The sequence below is a fragment of the Microtus oregoni genome, unplaced genomic scaffold (assembly GCF_018167655.1).
Source record: "Microtus oregoni isolate MIOR12 unplaced genomic scaffold, Mior012 000037F_ref0000500, whole genome shotgun sequence".
Lineage (NCBI taxonomy): Eukaryota > Metazoa > Chordata > Mammalia > Rodentia > Cricetidae > Microtus > Microtus oregoni.
In genome coordinates, this window is record NW_024543096.1 from 22,926,719 (window position 1) to 22,952,843 (window position 26,125).

Consider the following 26,125-nt stretch of genomic DNA (forward strand, 5'->3'; position numbering starts at 1 on the left):
AATTCCTCCAGAAAGTTTTAAAATTATTTTTCTTGGTTTCTTGGGAAATATTTCCCTTTGAGATGGTATGCATATAGATTTTTTTCTCCCCCCCTACATTTTTACACATCTGTAGGCAGTTTCACTAAGCTGTAGGTGTACCTCAGAGGTTGGATACTACTATTGTAGTACTATTGTACTATTAAAATGTAGAGATCTTGACACGCCATCGAAGGTTAAAAATACTTTGCTGTATTTTAAAATATAGTTTTTATATTACAAGAAAAGATTATGTCGGGGGCTGGAGAGATGGCTCAGCGGTTAAGAGAATTGCCTGCTCTTCCAAAGGTCCTGAGTTCAATTCCCAGCAGCCACATGGTGGCTCACAGCCATCTGTGATGGGGTCTGGTGCCCTCTTCTGGCCTTCAGGCATACACACAGAAAGAATATTGTATACATAATAAATAAATATTAAAAAAAAAAAGAAAAGAAAAGATTATGTCATAGGAGATAACATCTCTAAAAACTTAAAATTGTTTTGCAGAAATTGTACCACGAGGGAAGGGATCCAGCAAAACAAAGGCTTCTGTACTAGATGACCCTACTTTATCTTGAGGGACAGAGAAATTGAATAATTTGCCAAGGACACAGTTCGCAGCGAGCGGATGAATACAGGCACGATTCAAGCGTGAAATCTCTTGAACCATTCTAAATAGTTCTACTGGTTTTTTTTTTTTTTTTAATTCACGGCTCCCATAAAACTATTTTTAAAAGTTGTTTTGTTTGTACGAGGGTGGCAGGAGGCAGAAGCATAGTTTAGGATCAGCCTGGGTTACTCACTGAGGCTCTGACTCAAACCCAAATTAAAGCCAGCAGCAGCAGGAGGAAAAAGAACCAGGTGACATCTGTTGTCTCAGCACCTTGTACTGAAGCGGGATTTCGAATTACAGGCCGGTTTGTGCTTCTGAGAGAGACCCTGTCAGAAACCAAGCAACTGTATGTTTTTTTTCAGAACAACACGATGCAACTTAAATATATAAAAATTACTGAAAAGCGACAGCGTGGAGGCACACGCTTTTGATCCCAGTAGTGGGAGGGGGAAGCGGAGGCCTGTGGATCTTAGTTCGAGACCAGCCTGGTCTACAAGAACACAGTCCAGGACAGCCAGGCTACACAGGGAAACCCTGTTTCGCAAAAACAACAACTAAAAAAATATTGAAAAAGAAAAGTCTCAAACACTATACAAAGCCTCAGAAATACTAAACACATAGAGCTCCACAAACAGACTTCCTCCATTCCCCCGCCCCCACAACATTCGGCCCGGCGATTTAACAATTTCTCCAGCGAGAGGGCGTAACTCTAAGGATTGTGGGAGGCCGCCGCTGTGGCGCACGCGCAGAGAGTCGCGCCGGCCGAGCGCGCCCGCGGCCCCGCCCACCCGCCCGCAAGGCCTGCCGGGAGAGCCCCCATCTTTAAGCGCGTTTGGCTGGCCCACGGGCGCTCGGAAGTCGAGACGCTTCCGTCGTTGTTCTTGAAGCGGTGGAGACTGTGGGGGTCGGCGTCTTTGAGGTGAGCTTCTCGGAGGCTGAGGAGACGGCTCCCGAGGGCTGTGCTCCGCGCGGGCCTCGCCTTCCTGTGGTACGCGCCGCGCGGCCCGTGGCGGTGTGCCGGGCTGCGGCCCGAGGGGGCGCGGGCCTCGGTGAGGCCGCGGATCGGGCCCCGGCCTCAGATGCGGGCGCCCGGGGCTTCCCACGTGGCAGGGGCCTCCGGGAAGAGGCTGGCCGCATCCTTACGGCGTCCTTTCGGTTCGTTACCTGCACCCCTTTCCTACTGGCCGAAGGCGGATGTTCCGGAGCTGCCTTTAAGTACCAGGGATGGCCGCTGCGGTTAAACGCTGCAGGGGTCTGTGGTGACCAACTGGAGGAAGAAAGAGGTCAAAGAAGTGGGGGCTGCAGTTATGCTCCCAGCGGCGCTGTCTTGGGCTTTTTTTTTTGTTTTTTTAATTGCCACTCACCCCACCCCCACCCCCTTCAAAGCTGCTTCTGTGTGAAAATTCTTTGGAAGTATCTGTAAAACAATTCCAGAATTGTTTAGGCCCCAGAAGTCTTGCAGGAGCTAACTAGGTCGTTTTTGTCATTGCTTCGCACAGGAACTTAGGTCTCTGTGTAGTGATGCGGTGGTTGATGGTGGGAGACAAACCGGTTCCTGAGACGGTGAAGTCTGAAATGGGATACGTACCATGTAGGGTTCCCCTTACAGGACCTTCAGTGGTCTCCGTGTTATAAACCAGCATTCTGAGCAATATCGCTAAAACACCAAGAGCAGCAGCTCGTCGCTCTGTCCCGCTGCTGCGGAGAGTCTTGGTGAGCTCGTGCAGCGTAGTGCAGTACGGCTGGGTGGTTTATGGAGCAGAGCGCCGAGAGCTAGTAAGTCGGAATATCCGGTTTGTGATTTCTAGCAAACCAGTATCACTCTCTCGTATTCCAGGATTGCTGTCAGGCCGCGAAGCAGGAAACTGACTATAGAGTTAACCAATGTATTCGTGTGTTAGGCACACCCTCCCCTCCAGCGCCCCAGTTTACAGTTTTTGTGTACCCATGCTCTCAAGTTCCCATTTTTCTTATATTCTGTTATATAGAATCTAACTTTTTTTTTGCCTTTTTTTTTTCATTTTTTGCCAGTAATGAGTTTTGGTAAGTCAGCTGTGACTAATTTGAAAAGAAATGCCAACTATGCCAAACAAATAACATTGAGAGCGATAAGAACATGTCGACAGATTGTAATTCTGATCTTTTAAAGCTAGATATGGTTGAGAAGTGGTTAAGTGGATAGTTTTTCTCTCTGAAGCTTGCTTTGCCAACAAAATAGAGTGAGATAACCCAGACCCAGAAAGACAAATAGCTTATGTACTCATACGTGGCTTTTAGACATAAAGCAAAGAAAAACCAGCCTACAATTCGCAATCCCAGAGAACCTAGACAACAAGGACCCTAAGAGAGACATACGTTGATCTGATGTACATGGGAAGTAGAAAAAGACAAGATCTCCTGAATAAACTGGGAGTGTGGGAATCATGGGAGAGAATGGGGGGCGGGGATAGGAAGGGATGGGAGTGGAGAAAAATATATAGCTCAGTAAAAACAGTAAAAAAAATTAAATCTTTTTTGATTAATTGGAAATTATAAAAACAAACATGTATTTGTGAAATATAAGGCAATCATATATTTCAAATAAAGGCAGACCATATGCTTACACTGACTCTCACACAGACCCCCACATCTTGAGTTTTTTTTCTCATTTAAATGACTTCCAACAATATAGATAATCCCAATAAAAGAAAGCCTCTGCCTAATAATCAGTAACAAAACAGAAGTAAGATCCATCACTCCATTCAACCTGGTGTTTTTCACTAAAATAGGTCTTTTTTTTTTTTTGTAAAATACCTTTGGTAAATATTTTCCTTAATGTTCCATTAAACCAAAATTACTTGTAGAGTTTATCACACAGCATTATAATTGTTTATCACGATTAGGATTTTGTTCTTTCATTGCATAGGATATACATTCCTTTATTCACAATTAAATTTACTATTGTTGGGAAAAAAATAGCAAAATAGAATAGGAAGTGTGATTTACTGAAAGGAATAGCAGGTTGTTGACCTTTAATTTTTCCATCCATAATACAAGGTGTTGCTTTTTTGAGAGACATGGGAATTCATAGGGAAGCAACCTGTAAAATTAGAAATTCTTGAGATTTAATAAAAGACTGGTTTTTAATCCTTCTCTTTCTTGTTTTGACTATTTTATATAAAAATAATAGTCCTCTGCAAATAAGCGATGGTTGTGTGTAAGCTGGGTGTTTCTGTAGGACTCCTACCAGGGTGAATGGGGTGTCTCTGACTCTTTTGCCTGTTTGTGGGACCCCTTTCCTCCTAATGGATTGTCTCATGAGATGAGCCTTAATAAAATGGCTTACACCTAAAAAAAAATAAATAAAAATAATAATAACCTTTTTCTTCCAGTGTGAGAAGTTTTTACAGATAGCCACAATGGCTGAAAATGGAGATAATGAAAAAATGGCTGCTCTGGAGGCCAAAATCTGTCATCAAATTGAGGTAGGATTCTTATGTTGTTAAATTGCAAAATTATATATTCCTTCAAAAGAAATGTGGGGCCTTAAGATGAAAAACAAAACATCAAATATCCATAAGTGGACTTATTTAAACATTTGACTTCGTTTTGGTTCTTGAAGTTAATGTAAATATATTTATATTATTGGGGCCAAGTTAGGAAACTCAAGAATTATAGCCTTTCCTCCATCCCCTAAAAAAGAAAAGAAATAGCCTAAACAGAAAACCACTAAAGAGAACTCTTAAAAATTGTGATAAGGGCTGAGTGGTGGTGGCGCACACCTTTAATCCCAACACTTGTGAGGCAGAGGCAGGTAGATCTCTGTGAGTTCAAGACCAGCCTGGTCTACAAAAGTAGTGCCTGGACAGCTAGGGCTGTTACACGATAAACCCTGTCTCAAAACAAAAATCAAAAGGAAGGAAGGAAGGAAAGAGTGTGATAAGGGTACTGAAGTGTAGCTCTTCACAGTTGATGGGTTCTGCTGGCAGGGGTGCAGGTGGGCAAGGACTCAGTTTACTTTAAGGGGCTGGCAACTGGGAGTTTGACCGTACTCCAGTTAGTATACGGGTAACACAAACTGGACTTTTTTATCCTTTTTTAGGTGGGGAGGGGCGTGTCATAAGGGTGAGAGTCAGGCCTGGGAGGACTGGGAAGTATGTTTGATCGGGGTACATGATGTGAAATTCCCAGATAATCAATAAAGATATTATGTTGGAACAAAACAATTAAAAAAAATTACAGACATTCCAAAGGTAACACTAAAAACTAGTGTTGCTTTATTTATAACCATTTCTCCATTTCAGTTCCCAAGTCTGTAAAATGTAAAAGGCAGTAATACTTGTAAGATGATGTGAAAAATTGATGAAGTGCCTAATCTAATAAAAGCTAGCATAAAATTCCAAGGTAAAGTACTTGTCAAATAATAGTTTAATTTGTCCTATTAGTTCTTTTCAAAAAGCTAGTGTAACTTTAACCAAGTATGTGTTCTCAAAGTTGTTAGCATTTCAAATTTAGGCGTTACGTTTAGATTGTTGTCAGTAACAATAATGGCTGTATAGGAAATATCCGTGAATTGTGTTCATGTTACAAAATCATTGTTTATTGTGGTTTTTGTTTTTGTTTAATTATTTTTATTTTATGTGCATTGGTGTATAGCCTGCATGTATATCTGTGCAAGGGTATGAGATTCCTTGGGATGGGAGTTACAGACAGTTAATGAGCTATCAGTTGAGAATTAAACCAAGGTCCTCTGGAAGAGCAGGCAGTGCTTTTAGCCACTAAGTCATCTTTCTAGCCCCTGCTGTTTGTTTTTAATTACAGAGCCAGTGATATTTGCTCTGTTTAATGCTTAGAACAATAACAAAATTGTTATAGAAAAGATACTCAGGTTTAAAATTTTTTTCACACTTTATATTCAAAATAATGTTTTTATTTTTAGTTTATTTTATGGATGTTTTATCTGATGTATGTCTGTGCACCATGTGCATGCCTGGAGCCCATGGAAGCCAGAAATAGGCATTGGATCACCTAGGACTAGAATTATAGATGGTTATGAGCCCCCATGTGGATGCTGGCTATGGAACTTTGGTCCTGTGGAAGATCATTCAGTGCTCTTAACCTTGAAGTTCATCTCTCCAGCCCCTAAAATAATTTTTTTTTAAAGGGAGGAGACTTTATATTTAAGAGTAACGTGAAATTCACAGTAAAATTCCCTAAAGACAGAGGTTTCCCAAATATCCCCAATTAGAATGGTACATAACTTAATTTTCTCCTCCCCCACCAAACATGAGGTACGTTTTTAGGGAGTAAAGTTTTGTGCCATCAATAATACACCATTAATAATCCATTCATCTTCTCTAATGTATAGAATCTCTTAACTAAAACAGTTCTATGGTGGATATTCTTTATATAAATCTTAGTAAACAGGTCTACTGCTCTCTTCCCTTTTTCCTCCTCCTGTTTCTGAGCAGGGTCTCACTATATATCCCTGGCTGTCCTGGGAAATCACTGTGTAGACCAGACTGGCCTCAAACTCATAGAGATCATCATCTTACCTCTGCCCCTCAAGTGCCAAGATTAAGAGCATGAGCACCACATCCAGCTTTGTTTGTTTTGTTTTTCAAGACAGGGTTTCTCTGAGTAGCCTTGGCTGTCCTGGACTGTATAGACCAGGCTGGCCTCGAACTCACAGAGATCGTTTGCCTCTTCTTCTCAATTGCTTAGATTAAAGGCTTAAAGGTGTGCACCACCACTTTATTTTTTGTTTTTTAAATCATGTCTGTGTCTGCATGTGGGTATGTGGTCCTCAGGTCAGAGGTGTCAAATCTGGAGCTGGAGTTACATTCCTCCTGGCCAATTGACTAAAGTGCTAGGAACCTAACTCAGGTCCTGGAAGAGCAGCAAGCACTCTTAAGCACTAAGACATCTCTCCTCTACTGGTTTTAGATGGAATTCCTAGGAGGCACTACACTGACAAAGACTATGTACATTTTATTCTAGTTTAATTTTTGAGACAGTCTCTCACTATGTAGTAGTTAGTCTGCTGGCCTGAAATTTTCTTCTTAGAGCAGTCTGGTTCCAAACTCATTCCACCTATTTCTTCTTTCTTACACTGGAATTAAAGGCATTTTAGTTTAGGTTTTAGTGAGTAATGTTAGACTTCTTTTGTGGGTTTTTGTTTTTTTGTTACAGGGTTTCTCTTTGTAGCCTTGACTGTCCTGGAAATTGCTCATAGACCAGGTTGGCTACCAAATCAGAGGTCTCCCTGCCTTTGCAGCCCAAGTGCTGGGAGTGAAGGCATGTGCCACCACTGTCGAGTGACTTTTTTTGTGTTTGTGCTACATGTTATATAATTTTTAAAAGTGACTAGATATGGTGATACATATTTTTAATCCTAGCTCCTTGGGAAGTAGAGGTAGGTGGATCTCTTAAGTTGGAGAACTTCAGGGAAATTACTAAATCTGAGATGGACATGATGGACATGAACCACTACACCTGACTTCTCTTTTAATTTATAAGTTTTTTGTTTTGTTTTGTTTTTTGAGACAGGGTTTTTCTTTGTAGCCTTGACTGTCCTGGAAATTGCTCTGTAGACCAGGTTGGCTACAAAGTCAGGGATTTCCCTGCCTCTGCCTCCAGAGTGGGATTAAAGGTGTGTGTTACCACTGCCTGACAAGAATCTTAACAAATGTTTACCTTTTTCATTCATGTTGCTTTTGACATTCCAAGTAGTCATGCTTTTTTCCCCCTCTCTTTTAGTCTAGGAATTTAACCCCAAGTTTTTAATCTTTTTTCCATATTGACTGGAAGAGAAGGTTTTTTTGATCTTTTTAATAATTTAAATTACTTTTATATGCATTGATGTTTTGCCTGCATGTATGTCTATGTGAGTGTGTCAGATCTTAGAGTTACAAACAGTTAGCTGCTGGGAATTGATCCCAGGTCTTCTGGAAGAGCAGTCGGTTTTCTTAACCACTGAACTATAGCTCCAACCTGGAAGAAATGTTTTTATTAGATCTTTAATTATATTTGATACTTTCTATTCTAGTAACACATTTATTATACTGGTTCACCAGCATTTTAGTTTTCTCTTGTGTTATATATATTTCGTTATAGTTTATTTAGGAAAAAGTGCTTCTATTATGGTCCCTTAAGTTCTAACATACATTTTTAAAGAGTAGAACTTGGTAGTATAAAAAATAGTTTTCAAAAAAATTTGATTGAACTCAGCATTATACAGTGCTCTTAACATCTGAAATACATTATAATTACAGTATTATTTTGGAGACTTCAATTTGCCACGAGACAAGTTTTTAAAGGAACAGATCAAATTGGATGAAGGCTGGGTACCTTTGGACACAATGATAAAATTCAACAGGTAAGACCTTTTTTGTTGGTTTGTTTCCATTTCTGGATATCAAACCCAGGAACTTGGTCGTGTGCTATCATTGAACTATGTTAGTTTTGAGGCTAATAAACCCAAAAGTCTTCAAAAAGTCATTAAGTTTGCTGTTGCTGTTGATAGCTACTACTATATCTGCTTTTACAATGTTTTTATGTATGTACTCTAGGCTAAACCGACTGACAACAGACTTTAATGTAATTGTCCAAGCACTGGGCAAATCTAAGGCAAAGCTTATGGAAGTGAGTGCAGACAGAACTAAGATCAGAAGATCTCCAAGCAGACCCCTTCCTGAAGTGACGGACGAGTATAAGAATGATGTAAAAAACAGATCTGTTTATATTGTAAGTGAATCTTCAGTGCCTTTCATGTTACTTTTATTTAGAAGGAACATACATGGAATGAATAAGGATAAAGGCTCAGGACATGTTTGGCCCATTACTGTGTTTTTTGCAAGTGTACTTCTAAACTTTATCATTGTTAATTTACATATGTTAGATCCTGTCCTGTTAGTAGCTGAGTTCTACAGTAACTTTCATTGGTTAATTTCATTCATAAATTTCTAAATACATAGAAAGCTTTAGACACAAGGAAGTAGATTGAATAGTGTAATGTACCATTGCCAAACTTCAGCAGTTCTTAACGTATAATAATGTTTTGTCTTTGCTCCAGCTGGTTATTTTGGAACAAATCTCAGGTGAATCACTTTATTGCACTAGAGAATAAGGTTGCTAAACAATTAATAAAGGGGACAGAAAGTTCGACACTTAGATTTCTGGCTTCACTTCAAAACAGAATAATTTAGAATTTATTGTAGGGAGAGTTGTTATCCAGGAATCATTGTTTGTACTTTTTTCCATTTCTCACAGAAAGGCTTCCCAACTGATGCAACCCTGGATGACATAAAAGAATGGCTAGATGATAAAGGTCAAATACTGAATATTCAGATGAGACGAACATTGCACAAAACATTTAAGGTATGATTATTTGATATAGACTTTCTAGTTGAAAAATATCACTTTAAAGAAAATCTTTTTCTGTTTTATAGGGGTCAATATTTGCTGTGTTTGATAGTATTCAGTCTGCAAAGAAGTTTGTGGATACCCCTGGTCAGAAGTACAAAGACACAAGCTTGTTAATACTCTTTAAGTAAGTCTTTTTGCTTATCTCTCAGGCCACATGATTATTTGGAATTGATACTGTGGGGTAAGGTATAAACAGCAGCATCCCCTGTACAGTTAATACTGTTTTCAGTATGTTCTGGAAATTGTGTTTGGGGATAATTATAATAGTATTTTGAGAACATGAAAGTGGTTTTTAATACCTTTTCTCAGCTTTTGTATTGTTAGTGTGTTGAGGTGTGTATGTGTATGTATATGATGGAGGTGTATGTGTTCCATAGTGTGCATGTGGAGATCAAAGGACAGCTCTCTAGTTCATTCTCTCCTTCTACCTTACATGGAGTCCAGTGATTAAACTCAGGTCATCAGTCTTGTGCACCAAGTGTTTTTACCTGCTGAGCCATACCCTTGGCTTCCAACAATCATGCCATGGCACACTTGTGGAAGTCAGAAGGCAACCTGGGGGAAGTTGATTTCTCCTTCCTTCTGTGAATGGGTCCTTGGGATCAAACTCTGTAGCTCTGGATGTCTTGGAACTTGTTCTGTAGGTTCTGTAGACCAGGCTGGCCTTGAATTCATAGATCTGGCTGTCTCTGCATCCTGATTAAATTTTTTTTTCTTTTAAAGTGAGGCTTGGGGGGCTGGAGAGATGACTCAGCAGTCAAGAACATTGGCTGTTCTTCCAGGTTTCCTAGCAACCGCGTGGCTCACAACCATCTCTAAAGAGATCTGACACCCTCTTCTGGTCTGCAAGGACACATGCAGGCAGAACACTGTATACGTAATAGATAAATTCTTTAAAAAAAAGAGGCTAGGACTGTGGAGATGGTGTGGTCACTAAAGTGTCAGTCTGCAAGCAGAAAGGCGGGGTGGGGGGATGGAGTGGTAGAGACAGGCCATTGCTGGAGCTTAGTGGCCATTTGCTGTTCTCTGGTTCTAATGAGAATCATGTGGGGTCTCAAAAGGTAAGGTGGGGATTGATAGTAGAAGACACTTAACTTTTGACCTCCACACATACAATACCCACAAGGGATGGCTAGGCATGGTGGTGGATGCCTGTGATGCCAGGACTCCTGTAGTCATAGGTGGGAGGCTAAGACAAGAGTTTGGGCTAGCATGGGCTGCATAATGAGCCTGTGTCAAAAAATTATTGAACTAAACCATTTTCATAAAGTTAATCATAGGGCAGTTGTATACTTCCTTGTATTATACAGCCTGTTATTTGATGCTAAGTTTTATAGTATGTGTACTTGGTGGAATGCATGTGCATGACCTCTGCAGCATATGAGTTTTTAGGTGATTAGATGACAGAAAATGTGTGTAACTGCTGGGTGTGGTAGTACACATCTGTATTCCCATCTCTGTAGAGGCTCAGGCAGGAGGATTGTTTGTTTGAGCCCTGGGCTGCATGGAAATTCCCAACCAGTGTGTGATAAACAGTGAGACCCTGACTTAAAAATCACATGCAAAAAAAAAAATGTATGATAGTCTTTGTGGAGCTAGGGTTTCAAGTACTCAAAGTAATTTTCAGCTGGGCTTGGCACACGCCTTTAATCCCAGCCCTTGAGGGGCAGAAGCAGGCAGATCTCTTGAGTTCAAGGCCAGTCTGGTCTACAGAGTGGGTTCCAGGAAAGCCAGGGCTACACAGAGAAACTGTGGTTTGGGGAAAAAAAATGAACAAAAAGTAATTTTTTGTCTTTGTCTTTGTGAGCTTAGTCTGTGTTTTGTGTTTTTCAGGGAAGATTACTTTGCAAAGAAAAATGAAGAAAGAAAGCAGAGCAAAGTGGAAGCTAAATTAAAAGCTAAACAGTAAGTATTTAATTCATGTGACACATTTGAATTTCTTAATGCTTTGACAAGTTTAGCTAGTGGTTCTGGGTAAGCTGATGATGAGCTTTGAAATGAGTGGTAATGGGTTTGTCTTTATTGGTAGTGAAATGTTAGTCTTAAAATACCTTGGCGCACTCCTTTAATCTCAACACCAGAGAGGCAGAGATAGGTGGATCTCTATGAGTTCTAGGAAGCTACAGAGAAACCAAAGGAAAAAAGAAAAAGTTACATTTTAGTCAGGCCATGGTGGCATACTCCTTTAATTCCAATACTCAGAAGACAGAGGCTGGCGGGTCTCTGTGAGTTTGAGGCCAGCCTGGTCTACAGAGCTAGTTCCAGGACTGGCTCTGTAGCTACTGAGAAACCTGTCTCTAAAATTAAAAAAAAAAAAAAAAAAAAAAAAAGATCTTGATAACCTAGAAGCTATCTATTGCTGGTGTTGTATGATGAAAAAAGTCTGAGGACTTGCTTTGATGATTAATTGGTTTGTGGTAATGATGATTGGGGTTATTAGAATTTTTACTTCGTTAAGCTTAAACATATTATAATTACAACACATTTATTTTTAGAGAACATGAAGGAAGACACAAGTCAGGAAATGCTGAAACAGTAAGTATTGATACCTAATACATGAGAATTTAAGTTAGACTGTCTTTTTGAAGTTGCTGTCTGTCTGTCTGTAGTTGTGTGGAGGTCAGAGGACAGCTTGTCAGTTCTTTCCTTCCCCTATATGGATCCCAGGGATTGTACCCAGGTTGTTAGGCTTGGCAGCAAACACCTTTATTTGCTGGTCCCTTATATTTTATTTATCTAGAGATAAATCCTTACCATGTTAGTCTGGCTGACCCAGAAATGACTTTGTTGACCAGTTTTAGTTCGCAAATTTGGAGACAGTCACCTGTTTCTGCCTCCCAATTGCTGGGATTAAAGACATGCACTACCGTACTCTGCTAAAACAACTTGTTTAAGTATTTTTTCCCATTTTATTTATTTTACATCCCATCTGCAGTTTCTCCTCCCTCCTCTCCTCCCAGTCCCTCCCCATATGACCCCTGTGTTCCTACTTCCCAATCAATTCCTTTGTTTCTATTTAGGAAAGGGCAAGTGTCCCATGAATATCAGCAAAACACAGCATATCAAGTTGCAGTAAAATTAAGCATCTCCCCATGTATTAAGGTTGGTCAAAGCGACCCAGTATGAGTATGGTCCCAAAGTCCTGTAAAAGAATCCAAGACAATCTTGTTGTCACTGTTAGGAGTCCCACAAGAGGACCAAGCTACACAACAGTAAGATATATGCAGAGTGCCTAGGTCATTCCCATGCAGGCTCTCTGGTTGTTGGTTCAGTCTCTGTGAGACCTGATGAACCATATATGTAACTTTGTGTGTGTAAGGTACCCTTGGGTGCTAGAAGAGGGTGTCCAGTTCTCAAAAGTTAGAGTTACATATATGAGCAGTACAGTGTGGGTGTGAGGAACTGAACTCAAGTCCCTCTGGCTCCTCCTCTGAGAATACTTTTTAAGGCTGTTTTTTATTTGTGTGTATTTGAGAATGTTTGCTGTATGTGTGCAGGTTCCTGGGGTGGACAGAAAAGGTTGCTGGAGTTATAGGTGATTGTGAACCATCTGACCTGGTAACTGAACTTGGGTAGACTGGAGGAGTGGGAAGTGCTCTTAACCCCTGTGTTCCTTCTCCAGCCCCCTAGAATGAGTTTTTAGAGTATGAGAACTTTTATGTGTGTGGTAGGGGGATGGGAGGAGATGTTGGGAATGGACCCGCAGTCCCCATGGTACCCATACCAGATAGACCACTTAGGCCTCTAGCCATGTTTGAGGACTTCTTAGAGGATGTCTAAGTGGTTCTACCAGTGTCATTGCATCAGTGATATACAGATAATATTGTCTGAGATCATTGCTTATCAGCAGATAGTTATAACTTACCTATAGAAGAAACTAAATAAAATAAAGCCATTAATAAAACAGGAGAGCAGAGAAAAATACAGTTAAACCGCATTAAAATAGCACTGACATCTCTTTTCCTTATGTAGGTATAGAATGATGTGAGTCATTTTGGTTAGGTTGCTCTCAAGGAAACCTTTTGATGGCCTTGTATTGTTTTCATAGCGACCTCTAGAAGGAAGGATGGGGTGCTTACTGAAGTTTTCAGGTGACTTGGATGACCAGACCTGTAGAGAAGATTTACACATCCTTTTCTCAAATCACGGTGAAATAAAATGGATTGACTTTGTCAGAGGAGCAAAAGAGGTTTGTGAACATCTCTATCCTTACTAGCAATTCGTTTAAAAGTCTATAGAATGTTATCTCTTAGAAGAAAATAATTACTAGGAAGCAGTCTTTTTAAAAAAATATTTAATGAGAAAGTAATTTATAAAACATGTTAATTAAAATAGTTTCTACTTAGCCATTTACTTTTATCTTTAAGTCTTTTTACCAGGTGTGGTATCTTTTTTTCCATGTCAGATGGGTAATGTGCTGACCTTACAACAAGGTTAATAGGAGGCACATGTCACGAAAAGGCATGATGAACCAGGGGAAAAAAAAGATTCTTTTGGGTGGAGGAAGGGGGCATATAAACTTGGACTTGACTGGAGTTTACTTTTAAAGCATTCCTTCCTAATATTCAGTAAGACGCATTGAAAATAGCAGAAATAGATATGCTGGGTCTGGGAAATAGCTTTGAGGAAAGAAATTTGTCTGACTACAAACTGAAGAGTGGAACATTCACTTTTTTTTCCTCTTTGTGTAGGGAATAATTCTCTTTAAAGAGAAAGCTAAGGAAGCACTTGAGAAAGCCAGGAGTGCAAATAATGGTAACCTACAATTAAGGAACAAAAAGGTGACTTGGAAAGTATTAGAAGGACATGCGGAAAAAGATGCGATGAAAAAAATCATGGATGATCAGCAAGAATCACTAAACAAATGGAAGTCAAAAGGAGGAGGTCATTATTTAATTTTTTATTAATAATTGGTTATTTTACCTCATCTGTGCTTGAGAAAAATCTTTTAGTTTTCAAACACACTTAAAATTGACTAACTTCTCAATCATGTTTCTACAGGCCGCAGATTTAAAGGAAAAGGAAGGGGAAACAGACCTCCTTATGCTGGGGGACCCAAAGGAAGAGGACAGTTTCATGGCAGGAGAACAAGATTCGATGATGATGACTACCATCACCATCATCGACGTGGATCAGGCAAGTCTCAAGTCCTGGGTATGATGTCTGTACTTGATAAAACACTATCTCTCTGTGTGAGTGATAGTTTTCATTGAGTGCCATCTTCGTCCTTTGTGCTATTGCACAATTGAGAGGTTGGCTAAAAGATAACTATAAAGGTCAGAAAGTCTGTACTCAAGAAAAAGCCTTTTCTTCCTCTCTAAGAAGTTGCTAATTTTTTTAAAGGAAGCTATTAGTAATTGTAGCCAATATTAAGAGCAAGTGCTTACATTGAATTAAATGAGTTCTTTGTGTTTATATAGGACCAATGAAAAGAGCAAGAGACGGAAGAGACAGAGAAGAGCCTGCATCAAAGCATAAGAAGAGAGAGAACGGCGCTAGAGACAAGTAGTTTAGTAAGCAGTGTTTTTATTCATCTTAGTTAGATTTTAAGCTGCTTTTTGTCTTCAGAAGCTTTTAAAAAGAAAAGCGAATTAGGTCCACTTCAATGTCCACCTGTATAAAAGGAAAAGAATTTGTTTTTCTTGTCTTTTTTTTGTTGTTGTTACCCAAATGAAAGTTTTTTAAAATGTATAGTTCTGTTTGTGTTTGGATGATTCAAATATGAAAAGGAAGATTCTTCCTCTTAATTGCCTTTGTAATATGAGAATGTATTAGTACAAACTTGTAAAATATATGCTGTATAAAAATAGCCAACTGTTTACTTTTTTCTTTTTTTTTCTCTTAAATTTTTTCACAAAGAATTTACTAGAATGTTGACTGCTTAGACAACAGTTAATTTGTCCAGTCTCTCAGGCTGGCTTTCTATTTACCCATGCAACTTGCTGTGAGTGGAAAGTAATATTGCAAAGCTTTTGAATGCTGAACGTATTCAAAATTGGGAAACTTACTGATTTCTTTTTATGAAAGTTGTATAATGCTGGCAGGTCATATCGAAGCTCTGTAAAACAAGGCAAACATTCACCTTGAAAGTATTAGATGCTGGTGTGCATTAATGTTTTACATCCATCACTTTGGACATACCCTTTTGAATACTTACATGCCAAGTTATGCAGAGTGTTTCTGCTGTTTTGATCACATGTCAAAATTTGAGGTTATGGAGAATAGTTAAAAGAATTCACAAGCATGGGGGAAAAGTTCTGTGAAAATCAGATGTATCTATAGCTGACAATATGATATTCATGCTTCAAAAATTGCCTATCCATGTTTTAATAATGGATAGTCCTAGTTATTTTTTCTACTAACAAAATGAAGGTCCATTTTTCACATTCCTTCCCAATTTATTTTTGATTTTTGAAACAGGGTTTCTCTGTATAACAGTCCTAGCTGTCCTGGAACTTGCCTCATAGACCAAGCTGGCCTTGAACTCAACAGAGATCCATCTGCCTCTGCCTCCTCCTAAGTGCTGAGATTAAAGCGTGTACCACTACTACTCCAGCCCTTTCTAATTTATAACGTAAATTCTCTATACTTTCACCATTGGCCAGTGGTATCTTTTGTAATTTCCAATACATGCCATAGCTCTCTATAATGTGTGACCAAGTCATCTGGGAATCTTGTTCTGTTTGTGTAGGCTCCAAGGTTGTTAAAGCTGATAATGTGAAGACCACTAAAGGTCTGGATTAGTATACAACTAGGACTAATATAAAGTGCTCTGTATTGAGTTCTGTGACAACACTTAATAGGAAGACAGACAAGTCTTTATGAACAACTTAGGTAGATCCTTTAACATCATAGGACCAATTCGTGGTAAACTCATGCTAGACATAATGGCATGTGCATTTCATCTCAGGACTGGGAATCAGGCAGACAAATGCCTAGTCCAGTAGGCCTTGTGAGTTCTCTGACAGTCAGAGGTAGTTAGGGGAGGAGAGAGAGAAAGAAAAACGCAGAGAAACCATGCTTCCAAACAAATAAAGATGTTCCTTTTATTGCACATTTAATTTCTCCCGTTTTCTCTTGTGTGTGCTAAGGAAGCACACTACCACACACCAGTCTTTATTTATTTCAAGTGTCTCAAAATTACTGGATGACTTCTGCTTTCTAATGGTTTTCCTGTTGTGTTGTGGGCAAACTTAACTTAGTAAAAAAAAAAAAGGCATCTCTTCTTATATTGTGGATTTTTATATTCTGTCTCTCACCAGAAAAGGAAAGGTTGGTGTTGAGCTAAGTATCAATCATATATTACTGGCATTTACAGGTAGTGGACTTAACAGCAGTCCTACCATGTCCAGGCCCATGTTTTCACTCACTGATGATAGCAGTCTTCTGTCAGGGCATAGATGACTGAATACTTAGGTACCATTAATTTTTTGTTTAGAAAATGCATAAATAGGGACAGGCACAGGCAGATCTTTGTAAATGTTTACTCTGTGCTTAGTGCATTTCCAACCTACTCCTGAATTGGGTAACACTCCATAATAATTTTTTTAGTACTTTAAAAATTTAGGCTACAGAGTGAGTTGCAGGACAGACTACAAAGCTACAGAGAAACCCTGTCTCCAATAAATAAATTAGGCTGGCCTATTGGCCTTTTAAATAAGATTGTAGCCAGGTGGTGGCTCACACCTTTAGTACCAGCACTAGGGAGACGGATAGATCTGAGTTCCAGGACAGCCTGATCAACAGAGAGAAACCCTGTCTTGACATAAACAGTTAACGTTGAGATAAAGCTTACCTGCAATAATTTCTATCTTGACTTTCCATTCTGCAGCTTTCTTTTGAATATGCTAAAGACAAATAATATTTTCATATGAGTTGATGTTTAGATCTGATCTGCTAATGTTGAACATTAAAATTTTCAATAAAATTAGACTCACAAATTTTAATTATATGTACACTTTTAAAAGCTAGGAACAAAGTGTCCTCGCTACTTAGCATCTGAACCAAATTATGTAATTAAAAAATGAAAAATCCATCAAAATCCATTACATACACAGTGTAGCTTGATTTCATTAGTGAATAGCAGTTCTGGGTCAGCATGCCATTTAGTTGCAGGGTAGAAGAGAAAAGCATAGTCTGGAGCCACAGCCTGTGGAATTTCAGTCCTACTACTTAGTACCTAACTAAAGTAGCCCTAGCTAAAGTATTCATTCTGGACTTACCTCATTTTTCTCTTCTGTTGTACAATGTTTTTTGTTTTGTTTTTTTCGAGACAAAGTGTCTCTGTAGTTTTTGGTTCCTGTCCTGGAACTAGCTCTTGTAGACCAGGCTGGCCTTGAACTCACAGAGATCCACTTGCCTCTGCCTCCCAAGTGCTGGGATTAAAGGCGCACACCACCACTGCCAGACTCTGTTGAACAGTGTTATCTGATCAGAATGAAGTGTTTTAAACAGTGTTCCTATTCAGCAGCAGATACATTATGTGGGAACTGAACACAGGTCCTCCTGTTCATGGTTAATAGCACCAACCAGTGCTACTGGTTGGTGCTATTAACCATGAACCCATCTCTCTAGCCCCTTCACAATTTTTAGGTATTTGGGTGTGTGTGGATATATGAACGTTGAGTGCAGGTGTATTTAGAGGCATCAGATTCCCTGGAGGTGAAGTATAGACTGCTGTGAGCTGAACTCAGATTCTCTGCAAATGTAGCAAGTACTAAACAAGTCACAGTCATGTCTCCCACCCAATGATGGTTGATTTTCATTGTCAGTTTGATACACTCTAAAATCCCTCGGAAGAGAATGTCAGTGCAGGATTATCGAGATTGTTTGCCTGTTGGTAATATTTTTTTGTTTTTGGTTTAGTGATTTTAGTCTTTTGCCCTTGTGTATGTCTGCTGCATGTGTATTCTTGGTGCTCTAGATCAAAAGAAAGCAGATTCCCTGGAACTGGAGTTGTGGGTGGTTGAGAGCCATCATATGGGTGCTAGGAATTGAATCTGGGCTCTCTGAGGAAGAGACCTGGTCAGTCATCCTCAGCAACTTAGACCATGAAACCCAATATGGACAGATTCAGCAGAGCTATCTACATGGGCTGCCCATGCATGCTTCAGCATTGCCCGGGCATAAATTTCATTTCAAAAAACAGTTGGTCAATGGTGGTGCAGACCTTTAATTCCAACACTTGGGAGGCAGAGGCAGGGGATCTCTGTGAGCTCGAGGCCAGACTGGTCTACAAGAGCTACTTCCAGGGCAGTCATGACTGTTACACAGAGACACGCTGTCTTAAAAAACAAAACGAAAAAAACCCCAAAATCTTAAAATATATTCACACACATATATATTGTGGTTTTTTGAGATACGGTTTTTTATTTTGTGTAGCCCTGGCTGTCTGGAACTCAGAGATTTGCCTGCCTCTGCTTTCCAAGTATTGTGATTAAAGGTGTGTGCTACCATTACCTGGCTAAAAGTAACAATACTGTTATGACTTAAGCTTACCTCTCTAGTTGAGGATTTGTGTAAAGAATATACTGCTGTTCTTGCCATTCCCAAAGCAGTCTTCAGAAAAGCCATGTCTGTACCTGTGAAGAGTAAAAAAAAAAAAAAAACTTATTTATATTACTAGTAGAGTAGAATAAATGATTAAAATAGTAGTATTCTTTCCAAATTGTAAAATATCTACTTTCATATTTATTTCTTCAAAAGGCGTACAAAACACCTATGGGCTGCAGAGACAGCTCGGTGCTGCTCTTCCAGAGGACCCAAGTTCGAGTCCCCGCACCACAGGGTGACTCATAACTAACTCCAATTCCAGAGGCCCAGTGTCCTTGCCTTTTTGGGCACTGCACAGTGTGGCACAGAGACACACAGGCGAAATACCTATACCCCAAAATAAATAAAATCTTAAGCTGGGCGTGGTGGCACACACCTTCAATTCCAAGGACTCAAAAGGCAGAGGAGGGAATTTGAAGCCAGTCTATGCAGTTTCAGGAAAGTCAGAGCTACATAGTAAGATGTCTCAAATCTTTAAAATAAAGTCTAATGAAACCAAAGTTAGGCTGTTTGGCTAGAAAAAAATAGGATTAATGTAAATTTTAATATTCTAAGTGGCAGGCAAGAATGGAGGCGGTGGTCTAATGGTGGTGTGTGCTTTAACTTCAGCTTCTGGCCTGCCACAGTATACACTAAAATAACCACAGCAAGTCCCTGTGTGCATGCTTTGAAGCCCACAGGCATTAATAACAAGTTTTAGAAGCTGAGTGTTCCGCTGGTGATAGCATGTGTGAGAGCCCCGTTTTAGTCCCTGCGGTCCCAACAACAACAACAAAAGAATAATCCAGTTTCCAAAAGGATGAAAATGTTTTTAAAGTTTTATAAGCATGGGGCCTAGTCAAATCTTCTAGTTATTAATCAGAAATAAGAATACATTAACAAACCAAAAAAAAAAAAAAGAAAAAAAGAAAGCCGGGCGGTGGTGGCGCACGCCTTTAATCCCAGCACTTGGGAGGCAGAGGCAGGAGGATCTCTGTGAGTTCGAGGCCAGCCTGGTCTACAAAGGGAGTTCCAGGACAGGCTCCAAAGCTACAGAGAAACCCTGTCTCGAAAAACCAAAAAAAAAAAAAAAAAAAAGAAAAGAAAACTCATTTTATTTATTTATTTTTTTTAAAGATTTATTTATTATATATACAACATTCTGTCTGTGTGTATGCCTGCAAGCTAGAAGAGGGCACCAGATCTCATTACAGATGGTTGTGAGCCACCATGTGGTTGCTGGGAATTGAACTCAGGACCTCTGGAAGAGCAGCCAGTGCTCTTACCCTCTGAGCCATCTCTCCAGCCCAAGAAAACTCATTTTAGAGGTAGGCGGATCTCTGTGAGTTCGAGGCCAGCCTGGTCTACAAGAGCTAGTTCCAGGACAGACTCTAAAGCCACAGAGAAACTTTGTCTTGAAAAACCAAAACAAAAAAGAAAAGAAAAGAATACATTAACACAAATTTGAAAATAAAGATGAAATTTTCCAATTGAACATCAAACGTGAATTTTCAAAAGTATAAAGTTATTGGTTAATTTAATAAACAGTAATAAAAATAACAACCCAGATCACTACTCTATAAATATGCAAATATATTCTACTTTTATTACTAACCTTTATTATTTTTGGTTCCAAAGGGAGGATTCATAATTACTGTATCAAATACTTTGGGCATTTTGTTACATAATGAGCACACATCACACTGAATCATATCAACGTTTGTTAACTCAAACTCTTCCACATTCCTAGTAAATATTTCCAGGGCATCTTCGTCTATGTCAAATCCAACACACAACCTATAAAAAAAAAAAAAAAAAGACAATTTACAGGTTCCTAGTTTAAAAAAAAAAAAAAAAACAGTACTTATTTTACCATGCGGTTTTCAACCCAATTAACAAAATGGGTTTTGTTTTGTTTTTTGAACACGGTTTCTCTGTGTAGTCCTGGCTGTCCTGAAACTCACTCTGTAGATCAGGCTGCTCAAACTCACAGAGATCCGCATATCTCTGCATCCCAAGTACTGGGATTAAATACCTGCACCACTACCATCTGACTTGATGTCTTTTTTTTTTTTTGTTTGTTTTGTTTTGTTTTTCGAGATAGGGTTTCCCTGTGGCTTTGGAGCCTGTCCTGGAACTAGCTCTGTAGACCAGGCTGGTCTCGAACTCACAGAGATCCGCCTGCCTCTGCCTCCCGAGTGCTGGGATTAAAGGCGTGCGCCACCATCGCCCGGCTTGATATCTTTCTTTAAAGTTTTGGGGCTGGAGAGATGGCTCAGCGGTTAAGAGCATTGCCTGCTATTCCAGAGGTCCTGAGTTCAATTCCCAGCAACCACATGGTGGCTCACAACCATCTGTAATGAGGTCTGGTGCCCTCATCTGGCCTGAAGGCATACACACAGAATATTGTATACATAATAAATAAATAAAAAATATTTTAAAAAAAAAAGTAAAGTTTTGATCTTTAGCCTACTCAAAATGTACTCAGTATCAAATTATTGCTCCCCTCATCTTACCTGGGTCCTATGAATATATAGTACAGTTGATCCTATATACATTTACTGAAGCCACACCATATCCAAATAACAAGAAATGATCACTTACCCTGCCCCTAACATTGCAGCCCCGATGCTAAGTACTCCACAACCACATCCTAGGTCTGCAACCACTTTACTTTCAATGTCATCAAATGTATTATGGATTGTATATAGCATGCATGCTAAAAACAATAAAAAATAAATAGAACATTAGGGAATAAACAAGTTTACTACTAAAATCTAATGCAAATGGCTCTAAAGTAATCTGTCTTTCCCCAACATATAGCTCCAGATTGTTTGATACTTAAAGATACAATGTAATAATTTGTTATTTAGGAAGAAGCATCACAAAGGAAGGTAATATTCACCAGTGATTCCCAAATACTATAGGACTATGTCAAGCTTCTGCTGACAATGCCAAGACTGAAATGTTCAAAATATCTGCTCTACACAGAGGCAGTTTTTCCTTTGATGCTGAGATATTTTTATGAAATATTAAGTTTTATGAATGATTAAGTCTATCATTTTTGGTCAAAATAAGTTTAGTAACCCTGTATTATGTCTTCAAAACTATTTTGAATTTTATTGATTTGGGGCTGGCAACATGGCTCTCAGTGAGCAAAAGTACTTGCTGTGAAGCCTAACAACCCAAATCCAGTCTCCAAGATCCACCTGGTAGATGGAAGTAAATGACCAACTGCCAGAAGTTCTCCTCGGACCTGATTGAGGGCAACCCCCCAATAAACAGAGGACACAGAACTTATTTGTAGTATGTTTATCACAAGAATATAGGCATCTCAAACTTCTACATCCACAATATAGACTTAAGAGATTTTTTTTTTAATTTGTTGTTGTTTGGCCTGCATGGATGTGCACCAGGTGTCTGGTGCCCAGAGAGGCCAGAGGATACTGGCAACCTCCTGGGATTGGAGTTACAGACAGTTATGAGCTGCCATGTGGGTGCTGAATTGAATCCAGGTTCTCTAGAAGAGCAGGTAGGGCTCCTAACTGCTGAGCTATCTCTCCACCTGAACTTAGAGGTAATATCAATAGATGCACATACTCATAATCTATAACAGACCTGATAACAGAACAAATAAATGGTCAGGGCAGAAGTAGTTGAGATTATATAGAGTTCTCAAAAACAATACTCTCAAAAGTACAGTAAATTAAACATCAGTGTTTCCTTGTGTATATCAGAACTCAAGGGCTAATATCTGAGGATCCAGACATTTATTTAAAACATATACCGGATGGTGGTGATACACGCCTTTAATCCCAGGACTTGGGAGGCAGAGGCAAGCGGATCTTTTGTGATCTGTAGACCAGGCTGATCTTCAAAACTAGCCACCGCTCCCAGAACCAAAAAAGAAGAATTAAAACCAACTATGAGGCACTTGATTACTGTTGCAGGTATTTTGAAACTCCTATCTTGTGCATTACAAACTAGGTGTGAAAGAACTGATATTTATTTACTCTGAGACAAAGTCTCATTACATAACCCTAGCTGGCCTGCCTGGTCTTGAACTCACAGAGATCTACCTGCCTCTGACTCCCAAGTGCTGGGATTATTGTATGTTTCACCATACCTGGCCTCTTAAAATTAGATTTCACCGGGCAGTGGTGGCACACACCCTATACCTTTAATCTCAGCACTAGAGAGGCAGAGGCAGGTGGATCTCTGAGTTCGAGGACAGCCTGGTGTACAAGAGCTAGTTCCAGGACAGCCAGAGCTGTTGATTGTTACACAGAGAAACCCTATCTCTAAAAAAAATAAATAAAATTAAAAAAAAAAAAAGTGGCGGGGTACACACCTTTGATCCTAGCACTCAGGAGACAGAAGTGTGGATCTCTGTGAATTCAAGGCCAGCCTGGTCTACTTGGTGAGTTCTAGGACAGACTCCAAAGCTACAGGGAAACCCTGTCTCGGGGGAAAAATTAGATTTCATGACAAAACCCTACAACCAGAAGGCTGTAAGAAGTTACACTGAGAAAGCCAGGGGCTTGCTTGGTAGGTGACTAGCTCAGTCTGTACAGCACTTACTCTGCAAGCATTAGGACCTGAGTTCAGATCTGCAGCAGTCATGTAAAAGGCCAGGTGCGGTGTTGCATGATTATAAACCCAGCGCTGGAGACAAGACAGGACGATCTCTGAGGCTTGCTGGTCAGCCTTTTTAGGCGAATGGGTAAACTCTTAGTACAGTATGGCCCCGACTCAAAAAACTTACGGAGAGCACCTGAGGAAAACACCCCATGTTGAACTCTGCCCTCCACACTCACAGACACATGAACATACACACACTAAATATATAATAGAGAAAACTGGTCTTAATCTGAACACAGTTTAATGCAAATCTTTGGTTGCAGCTATGACAATATTTTAGGGTTAAACACATGTATTCTCCACGAGTTTTATTGGCAGCTCACAAATTGCTACTTTGGAATTGAAAAAGATTACCCCTTGCAGGTACTCCCAACCAAAGAAATTTTGCTTTCTTCCCTGCTACTACGTAACAGGTGCTACATATGAATGGATTCTCCTGTATTCTCTTCTACACTCTTAGTATCAATCTTTGGCATCAAGCAAGAGGCAATCTGTGAAAAATGAAAACGCATCCTCAACTTTACACAAGCTTGTATGTAACTCTGGTTTTTAGTAGAGCAGCACCTACTCAAAGGTGTGAGGTTTCTCTAGAACATCATTAGATCCAAATCACTAATTTTCATCATGGACTGGACAGGAATAACCCCAGAAGAGAGCCCGATGAACCAGCTGCCCTACCTGCAATGTGCGGCCTGGTGGGGTACTGTTCTAGAAGTAATTTGGGATTTTCGAATCCATCCACTTCCTGCAGGCGACTCTCTAGTTCCTTAAGCTTCAACTTCTTCATTGTTTTTATTTTAGTTTGGGCTCCCAGGGTTTAACAGCACAGGATCTGCAGGGAAATCTACCTAACCCGGGACCTCTCTAGCGATGCAAGCCGGGAGCGGGCAGACTATTGAGGATTCAGAGGGAATCTCGCGGAGATCGCCAGAGATCGCCGCTCCGGGACGCAGGACTGCACGACTAAGCAATCTGACGGTCCTCGCCGGCCCTCCCCGCAGCGCCGGAAGCGCCAATGCGCACGCGCACACGCTGCTGGAGCCGAGCGGCAACCTCTGCCAGGCGCTAGGGTTCCGCCTAGCACTCGAGTGCATTTTGGTCCGTTTGGGAGACGTCGGAAGAAGCGCCCAACGTGTCGCGTCACAAACCAGTCGAGACAGCCCCCGGGAACGCCAACTTTGTCTTGAGTACCTATAGCCGTCCAAAGCGTGAGAGAAAGAATTGAAGGCGATAAAGGACTGGGGCAATGCAACCTTTTCTCTTTCTCCCAAGTTTCAGAAAGTAGCGATCTGCACCCACTTCGGAGTTCTCCATTCGAATGCTCGGCTTTAACTTCGCGTCCCTCTTCTAAGGCACCGTCTTCCTTCCTTCCTTCCTTCCTTCCTTCCTTCCTTCCTCCCTTCCTCCCTCCCTCCCTCTTTCTGAGGCATCATGTTCTCTCTCTCTCTCTCTCTCTCTCTCTCTCTCTCTCTCTCCCTCCCTCCCTCCCTCTTTCTGAGGCATCATGTTCTCTCCCCCTCCCTCCCTCCCTCCCTCCTTATTTGTTATGTATACAGTCTTCTGCCTACATGTATGCCTAAATGCCAGAAGAGGGCACCAAATCTAATTATAGGTGGCTGCTGGGAATTGAACTCAGGACCCCTGGAAGAGCAGCCCATGCTCTTAATCTCTGAGCCATCTCTCCAGCCCGGCATAGCAGTTAGTGATGCTAGTGAAGCCAGAAGAAAAAAAAGTCAAAAGAGAGTTTAAAAGAAAAGACCATGGGGCTGAGAGATGGCTCAGAGGTTAAGAGCATTGTCTGTTCTTTCAGAGGTCCTGAGTTTGATTCCCACAAACCACATGGTGGCTCACAACCACCTATAATGATATCTGGTGCCCCCTTCTGTCATGTAGGAAGAACACTGTATACATATTTAAAAGAAAAGAAATATGTCTGCATGGGTAGCATGGGTAGCATTTTAGTCCCAGGAGGATATCTGTGAGTTCAAGACCAGCCTGGTTAACAGAGAGAGCTCCAGGCCAGCCAGGGCTACACACATACAAAATAAAGAATATGGTTGTGGTATCAAATGAGAGAAAAGTGATAGAACTTGTTAAACTGGGAGCAGAAGTTGTGGATTTGGGGAAAATGAAGTTTAGAAAGTAGGCACAATAACAACCAATTAAAAAATAATTATAACAGATTCAACGCAATGCCCATCAAAATCCCAGAAAAATTCTTCAAAGACCGCGAAAGAACAGTATTCAACTTCATATGGAAAAGCAAAAAACCCAGGATAGCCAAAACAATCCAGTACAATAAAGGAACTTCTGGAGGCATCACTATCCCTGACTTCAAACTCTACTACAGAGCTACAATAATGAAAACAGCCTGGTATTGGCATAAGAACAAATGGAAAAAAGAAAGCATATTTAACAAGTGGTGCTGGCATAACTGGATATCAACATGGAGAAGATTAGTAGTCATCTATAGCAATCAAATTTGTGGCCATGTTTGGTATGTTAGTTTTAGGCCAAACAGAGATATAGTTTAGATAGATACGTGATTGTCTTTAAACACTTCAAAGAACTACAGAATGTGGCATTTAAGATGTTCTAATAACATAAGGATTTTCACGACAGTGAGACACATCTGCTCCTGGAAGCATCAATTTACTTCAAAACGGATGGTGGCTACCAAAGAACCTCCATTTGGAATTGCTTTTATTGTGCAAAGTTAGCCACTGAGCAATAAACCACCCTTGCCTTGACTGCTGGTAGTATATGTCAAAATTGGGCAAGCAGGACTTAAAAGAAAGCGACTGCTGAACTTTACCAAGCCAAGGTAAGCGAGTCTTTCAAAATTTCTGCTTCACAAACTGTCAGATATTCTAGGCATGTAGGCTGAAGATAGATGCCCCAATATTACAGAGAAAACT

The 26,125-nt window shown here is 40.1% G+C and overlaps 2 protein-coding genes and 1 pseudogene across 2 annotated transcripts; 1 reads left to right on the forward strand and 2 right to left on the reverse strand.

Moving 5' to 3' along the window:
• Positions 1 to 1,422: 1,422 nt before the first annotated feature.
• On the forward strand, positions 1,423 to 16,089 carry Ssb (small RNA binding exonuclease protection factor La). Its single transcript, XM_041631545.1, has 12 exons — positions 1,423 to 1,548; positions 4,001 to 4,093; positions 7,883 to 7,986; positions 8,180 to 8,354; positions 8,880 to 8,987; positions 9,059 to 9,159; positions 10,869 to 10,940; positions 11,531 to 11,570; positions 13,084 to 13,224; positions 13,727 to 13,919; positions 14,037 to 14,171; positions 14,456 to 16,089. The coding sequence occupies exons 2-12, from the start codon at positions 4,028 to 4,030 to the stop codon at positions 14,542 to 14,544; spliced, it is 1,224 nt and encodes a 407-aa protein (XP_041487479.1). The 5' UTR covers positions 1,423 to 1,548; positions 4,001 to 4,027; the 3' UTR covers positions 14,545 to 16,089.
• LOC121433323 lies at positions 13,435 to 13,524 on the reverse strand (annotated as a pseudogene).
• On the reverse strand, positions 14,545 to 24,222 carry Mettl5 (methyltransferase like 5). Its single transcript, XM_041631546.1, has 7 exons — positions 23,886 to 24,222; positions 21,171 to 21,285; positions 20,182 to 20,363; positions 18,534 to 18,616; positions 16,831 to 16,882; positions 15,044 to 15,093; positions 14,545 to 14,648 (listed from the first exon to the last, which is right to left on the reverse strand). The coding sequence occupies exons 1-7, from the start codon at positions 23,992 to 23,994 to the stop codon at positions 14,610 to 14,612; spliced, it is 630 nt and encodes a 209-aa protein (XP_041487480.1). The 5' UTR covers positions 23,995 to 24,222; the 3' UTR covers positions 14,545 to 14,609.
• Between the last annotated feature and the right edge of the window lie 1,903 nt (positions 24,223 to 26,125).